Source organism: Melozone crissalis, unplaced genomic scaffold (assembly GCF_028551555.1).
Source record: "Melozone crissalis strain CALT ecotype California unplaced genomic scaffold, PUWL_Pcris_2 ptg000039l_1, whole genome shotgun sequence".
NCBI lineage: Eukaryota > Metazoa > Chordata > Aves > Passeriformes > Passerellidae > Melozone > Melozone crissalis.
The window spans coordinates 7,647,149-7,654,394 of record NW_026535817.1 but is presented as its reverse complement, the minus strand read 5'-3'; the positions used below and the strand labels follow the sequence as shown (position 1 = coordinate 7,654,394).

At 38.2% G+C, this 7,246-nt stretch overlaps 1 protein-coding gene across 1 annotated transcript in view; it reads right to left on the bottom strand.

Annotated features, from left to right (window-relative positions):
• Window positions 1–33: 33 nt before the first annotated feature.
• Window positions 34–7,246, bottom strand: part of TRPC3 (transient receptor potential cation channel subfamily C member 3) — a 33,057-nt gene continuing 25,844 nt past the window's right edge. The window contains exons 7-12 of the mRNA XM_054283750.1: window positions 6,222–6,486; window positions 5,542–5,737; window positions 4,280–4,489; window positions 3,690–3,773; window positions 3,129–3,204; window positions 34–870 (exon numbers count right to left, since the gene is read on the bottom strand). Coding sequence (XP_054139725.1) covers window positions 728–870; window positions 3,129–3,204; window positions 3,690–3,773; window positions 4,280–4,489; window positions 5,542–5,737; window positions 6,222–6,486 — 974 coding nt within the window. The 3' untranslated portion in view covers window positions 34–727. The remainder of the gene's footprint in view (window positions 871–3,128; window positions 3,205–3,689; window positions 3,774–4,279; window positions 4,490–5,541; window positions 5,738–6,221; window positions 6,487–7,246) is intronic.

Sequence of the window (7,246 nt, the reverse complement as noted above, 5' to 3'; positions counted from 1 at the left end):
CCGCGGGAACGGCCCCGAGGGGGATCCCGGGCTCGGTGCCGAACGTGCGGGAGGAATGGTTTGTTTAACAACGGAGCCAAAAGTATCTGCCCTGCACGGGGTCCGAGTTAAAAAAATAAATCCTTACTCTCCGCAGGGTAAATACACTGCATTAAGAAATAGTCGGCGCGAGTACGTGAATACACAGACGTGTTAAATAACGCTGCTGCCATCACATTGCCACTTACCTGGTTCTCAGCAATTCTATGAGTTCTGGGTTTACACGCGTTACTAGCACCACTAATAAAGAACAAAGATTTCAAGTAATCCTCCACTCATCTCTAGTTGGTTTATTGTAGTATGAAAAATCCTATTTTGTACCTGGATACTGCAAGGAACAGAGTATTACGCTGTGTCTGTTAATTTTTTGTCTTGCAAATTTAGTGCAAAGAATTCTCCATATGTAATCATAAACCTGTTAAAATATCAGCAATCGATACCATTATACCTTTTTAATGCATAAATGCAAAAAAAATGTTATGATAGTTCTTGCTTTTAGACAATTATAATGAAGAGAGCAACCTTTTTGTGGTGAGTTAAAAGTTCCTAAGACTAAACTCCAGAGAAGCTGTACAGAAAGTTATTTAGTGCTAAAAATCTACAATACATTTTTTCAAGTATAAGATACTGAAATATTATTGCCAATAAATAGTTGTGCTGTCATCGAAGCCACTGTTCCTTTGTTGAATCATTCACATCTCAGCATATTGGGATTTAGTTTCTCACTGAGTTTATGTATTAAAATTGCCAACTCTTCTGTTGCTTGGGACTTATCCTCCAACAGTTCATAGCGAAGACTGGAGATGTCCTGTTTGATTTCCTTTAATTCACCTGCATTAACAACAGAAAGAAACACTCAGTAGCAAAGTTTGACATTCAGTGAATACTCTGCTGTCAAGCCACATCAGTGCCTATTTCAGATTATCATCCCAAAATGTTCATGGGAGCAGGTACAGGATGGGTCAGGAGGATTTACCTCATCTTCATTCTCAGTGAGATGTGTCTCCAGCCCTAAATAGCACCAAAGGCATTTTAACAGTCCATTGGGGTCTTGCACTGTGCTCCATGTATATATACAACACCAAAGATTCCCAAAGGGCTGTACAAAGGTTAATGAATTAATCACACCAACTCTGCTGAACAGCTGGTAAATATTAGTATCCCCTTTTTAGAGAGAAAAGGAAAAGAGGGTTTTTTTTTCTGAAGAGGTGCGCCAAAATCACAAGGAAAAGTGTGGCAGAGCTGGCAGTAAAACTCACAGCTTCTGAGTCTCTCTCCTCTTCCTTACCAACATCCTTGGAATTAGAAAAAGTCAACCAATTTAACATGATGTTATATTTTGACACAAATACAAAAAACACATTTAAACAAAGACAGCTGTCAAAGCAAGGCTTATAATAATCAGCAGCATGTATTGCTTTGTAGGATATTCAGTTCAAGAGCAAAAGCCTTTACAAATGTTCACATTTGTTCTTCCAGCAAGTGTGAGGGATGTGAATTCCTACACAGCACCTGCCTCGGGAACTGATTTGTCATGTACAAAATAAAAGAGTATGAAGAGGCACCTAAATTCTCTAGTGATGGAGAGCAGGGACAATCTCTAGACTTTTGTTAAAGTAGTTCTAGTACAGAAATGCCAATGTTTTCTCTTTAGGGTACAGCAGACTCCAAGAACTCTGTCTTCAGAGGCTGGGTCTGTGCTTTGGGTACAATGAGATGCTCAAGACACAGAGCACTTGGCTGGGCAGCTGCAGAGTGATACTCAAGAACTCAAGGGTTACTTGCCCTCTACAAAACCTGGTGCCAAAGCCAAAACCCTGATGTCAGTAAACCCCGATTCTTCTGTGCTGTCTTTCTAATTTAAACACATCTCTCTCAACACCAAAGTGGTATCAGGGACCTGGAAAGGGCTGGCTCTGCTGGTGACAGAACAGTCTTTTCATCAGTCACTAGGTAGATGATTTCCTACATCACAGAGCAGGAACAGGAGGAAAGCAGTGGGAATTCAGGAGAGCAGCACACTGAGAGGATTCACTTTTAGGAGCCTTTCTGCTTTTGTCACTGACAATCACAGCTCTGTACAGCCACACAGGATGGGAAAGTGTCAGGATAACAGTCAGTGCACAATGCTTGCCTTTTGAAGGGACTGAGGGGGATTTAATTTAATCTTTTTTGCTCCTTGCTGAAGAGAGTTATAGGTAAGCAGAGAGCAACTAAGGAGCAAAACAGAAGCTTTGCTGCCTTAGCTGAGAGCTGAGCAGCCCTTTCAGGCCCCTCACACCACACATGCACACAGCTGCCTGATGCTGCCGTGCCAGTAAAACATCTTCTGACCCTAGCCTGTCCATCACTGCATCACTCTATTGCTTGATAACATTCCAGCTAGAGTTTTTGTTTGGGGATCTGCCCAGAGCACAGGGGTTTCCTTGTTGGACTGCAGGCCTGTGTTTCATTCCGGGAAGATTGGAGGGAAGAGGACAACCTTTGCCATAATCTCATCTCAGTGGTGAGTTAGGGTGTGCAACTGGAGCAAGCACCTCTCACATCTGCCAGAGAGCTCAGATCCACTGTTTCTCAAAAGGTCTCCCACTAAAATAGATGCTACATTTGTCATTTTTTATCACCATGCAGCTGACTGTAGAGCTTTGTTTAATGATGGGCAGCTTCAGAGGTGATTATTCCTCACAGCTTTACGAAGGGAGGACAAATAGTTCATGTAAAGTGGTAAATTGTGTGCAATTGTGTGTTCAGTTGAATGAAACAGAGAGGAAGATCCTGCAGCTTTGATTAGGACTCTGGAAGTGTGAATACAGTTAATGGCTCCTTCACAGATTTCCTCTGTGCATTGTCTGTGCTCTCATTTTATATCTGTAAAATAGGAGCCATAATATTTCTCAGTTCTACCTCTTTAGTCCTACTTTTCCATTTTTTGATGACATGGGCATACTTTCCATTACTTCCTGAGCCTCGGTGCATGTGAAATAGAAACAATCCCTCTTTTCACTCAAAACCCCCATGCATCAGTGTAATACTGGCTCCTAATACAACATGAAAAAAGCTGCCCCTGAATATTGCAGTCTCTTTCTTACCTTCATTGACTTCATCATTTTCTTTGTCCACTTGTGCTTTCAGAACGTAGCGTTTTATCAGTCTCTTCATTATTTGCTGCCAGATTAAAACAGTTCTATAATCAGCTGAGATTACATAATTAAACATTGTTCATTTTTCTTTCTTAGCTCTCTCTGTCACACCAGCCTAAGAGAAAGAATGAGCAGCCCCAGCTGAAGTATTTGCCTCAAATGGAGGCATGCTGAGCAAGGAAGGGAACAGCCAACCTACTCAGCTTTCACATCCCTTACTCAAAAACCCATTTCAGATATTCCTTCACCAGTTGCAGATGTTTGCTCCTCACATGTTCCCAAGGGGGACATCAAAGACCAATTTTAAGTACTGCATAAGCTAGTTTTGAAATGCTTCAAATAATGGGCTTGGACAATAACTATGTTTTTTTTCAAGGAGCATCCTAGAGTTTGATTTCTACAGGAGGTTTTCTTTCTCTGGTGAAGGCAAACTGTACTTGAAGCACAAAATTCTGCAAGAACCTTCTCACAATTCTATTATTCAGGACTGTGGTCACTGTATGTGCTTACCTGATAGCGTGTTGGCTGATTGAGAATGCTGTTAAAACTGTGGGATTCAAAAACTCTGGAATTTGACTGAGTGAAAAGGTTTAACTAGGAAGAAATAAGACAAAATTAAAACAAATTATGGAATACAAAGTTAGGATTCAGGTCCATTATTATATTTTAAAGACATGTTGTTCCATCTTTTAATTATCAGAGTATTATTTTTTAAAAAATGAGATTGCCTTGAATTATATGTTGGTTTTGTTTTGTTTGTTTAATGCAGATAATTTTGGCCACCCTCTTCTGAGGAAATAGGCTTAAAGTATCTTTAATCAATATTCAAGTAACTCCTTGTAGGAATTATTTGCATCTTTGAATACTCTTAAATTTTTCTTTTGTGTTTCCTCAGATTTGATTGTTCTAATAAAATTTAAGTCTATTTCTTGTTTTATGCAGTATGTTTAGGCAGTCTGAAATAGAGATTTATTGCTATAAATGATTAATTACTGTACTAGCATCAGAAGCATGGATTATAGGCTAAAACTAAAAAGAAAAGAAGACTGGTGGAACAGACACACAATCCTTTCCTGCAATGAAAAGATCTCAGAACCTACCCTTGATTTGGAGTTTCCCATTCCCATTTCAATGTCCTTCTGTAGCCGTCTCCTCCTGCACTTGGAAAAGTTAATGATCCTCATGATGAAATAGAAAAAAGATTTGGGGCTTGGTACAAGACTGAAGGGTGGAGGTAATGTTTTTCCATCATCAAAATATGACAGCCAAAGTTTAGAACGAGCAAACTTCCACTCTACATCACTGTCATCCTGTGTTAGGAAATAAAACAGATGATGCTCTTGGTTTTTGTGAAGTGCAAACGTTCTTTCAAAGAAGCTGCTTTGAAAGATCTTTGTGGTTTGAGATAAAATATTATACTCTTGCTAATAAGACTTCCAGCAGTTCTGCAGAAATGCAACCACTTCATTTAGTCTATTTTAACCAAATTTCAGTTCTCTTTATGGCAACATTTGATTGAGAATACTTAGTTCAAGAACATGAAGCATTTAAGCAAGCATGATTTTTGCATCAAGTGAAAGCCAACATATAAACTCCCTGCTATTCCAAGTGGAGCTTTCAGGGGTTTTTCAAGCCTTGTTTTTCTTATTAAAGTGGTCACATGGGCTTGGTACTTGCACAAGTGTTGAAGTATCAGGCTCAAGGCAAAAAATGGCTTAAAATGGTAGTGCTCACAGCTTTTTACATAACCAGGACAAGTAACTCCAATTTATAATGGAGTATAGAAAATGCAAACTTTGTGGTCCTGAAGAAATTGTGTTAAACACTGACAAACCTATTTTGTCCTCACAGATTCTTACTGAAGTATTCCAAGGCTGGATTATAACTAGTTTTCTCTCCTGAATTCCCTAATATTTCCCAGAACTCATTGAAAAGACTGGGAATGACATAGATAATTGTTCTTCCTGTTTGTGTGGGCATGTGCCTGCATCTGTGTGAATGCAGTACTCTTTGAACTCAGGGTCTGGAAAACTGGCACTATAAATACACTTTTACTTTCATTTCAGCAGCCTGAGATTTATTTTTGAAACCCAAGTATCTTCAATACTACACATTTTCTGATTTTTTTTAACTGCAGTTGCATGCCAAGTATAATGTGTACACAGCATGAGATAAACTTGTTTAGATCCTGTGAGGTTCTGCAGCTTGGCTGAATTGTTAGATAAAGTCAACCTTCTTCATTTTGTGATATCTTTTCCTGTGGTAATCTCTTTGTACTTTTTGCATACCACTGAAATAATTCCTATTAATTCTGTCCTTTTTACAGCATAACAGATGAGAACAACTTGAAAAGAGAACCCACCTCAATTTCTTGATATGAACTGTTGATCATGGCAATCAGCATGTTGAGCAGAACCACCACCATTGTGACATTGTATATGCCATAAAGAACATAACCAATGTTCTCAATGAACTTGTGATCATATTTGAGGACAACAGAGGTTACTTCAGACAAGCCAAATATTGACCAAAATAAGGTCTTGAAACTTTCTTCCACTCTGTAGGAAAAAAAAGAGGAAATAGAAAAGTTCTGTTTACAGTGACTGATAAACAACCTCAATTAATTTGGTTGTGAATCAGAGCACTTATCAAAACAACAAACATGCAAGGAAGCATTTTCTACAGCACTTTCCATTTGTCCTCTGTGCTCCACCTATCCATCACAGCTAATAGAGCTGTAACAATACATGCAGAACAACAGGAACTAGAAAGCTATTTTATATCAAGTAATATTTTCTTCCAATTGGTAGCCCACAAGTCTATGTGACTGAAATATATACAGGTGAAATTATTTCAGGCTGAAATGAACGTTTCCATTATACAAACAGGGAACCATTGGTCTTTTGTGTTCTGCTTTCTGAGGTCTTCAGTTTTATTTTAATGCTAACAGAGAGCACACAATGTCTCACAGACTTTGTTATCTTAATGAAAAACCTGAAAGTTTTGATTGGCTTTTTACTTAAAATGAAACCTCATACTTACGTCGTAAAGGCTGGGTTCAGTTTAGCTCCAAGGTAGTAGGAGTACAGTATGAACATTCCAATCATAAATGCAAGAAATACCATAATAAAAAGGACCATAAACTTGAAGATGTCCTTAACAGTCCTTCCAAGGGAGATCTGCAAGGGCCCAAAACTCTCATTTGCAGGCAGGATGTAGGCAATCCGAGAAAAGCTGAGAACAACAGCAATTGCATAAAGGCCTTCAGATATTATCTGAGGATCAGATGGGAGCCATTTATCTCTAGCTGGAAGATATGAAACACAGGGGTTACTCATTCATCACAATCTTGAGGAATAAACCTTGATAGGATTTTCCCATTAACATGTCTGAATTTAGTTGAGGCAAATATTTGAAGAGTCTAACAGTTGCTGCTCTATTCCTTTTTCATTGAAGTCACAAATTATGAGTATGAGTTACATTACCTTCTGTTAGAAGAAAAGTGACTTGAAGAAACATGACATTTTCTTCTGCAGTTTGCATTTTAACCTGAACTAGACATTAACTAACTTTTACTTCATTTTTGCCTCTATTAGCTATCTTAACAAGCACTATGCTAAAGCTGGAAAATTTATTCCTATTTGGTGTTTTATTGATGGGCAGTTAAGTGCTGCCTGATTAACAATTTCATTTACTAGTCACAACAAGCTTATTCTTTTTGCAGGATATAACCTAGCTCCCATAGTGATCATAAAGATTTTTGCCAATTACCTCAAAAGAAATAGGATTGTGGGTTTTACACACAATGTGCACAGAAACAATTGAGTTATACAGAAATTCATAAATTACTATGTGAATTCACGCACCATTTTAGCAGAGCAACACTGAATTAAAATGTGTTTCATATCAAAATACCCTGTGTTTCTAAATGTGTATTTACATATGCACAATGGTTATATTCAGATATTACATTCAGTACACAATATTCAGATTGGTTATACTGCAATTAAGGTAAGGAACAAAACCAAGTCTGCTGTTACAATATATTGAAGCCCATCCTAAAATAC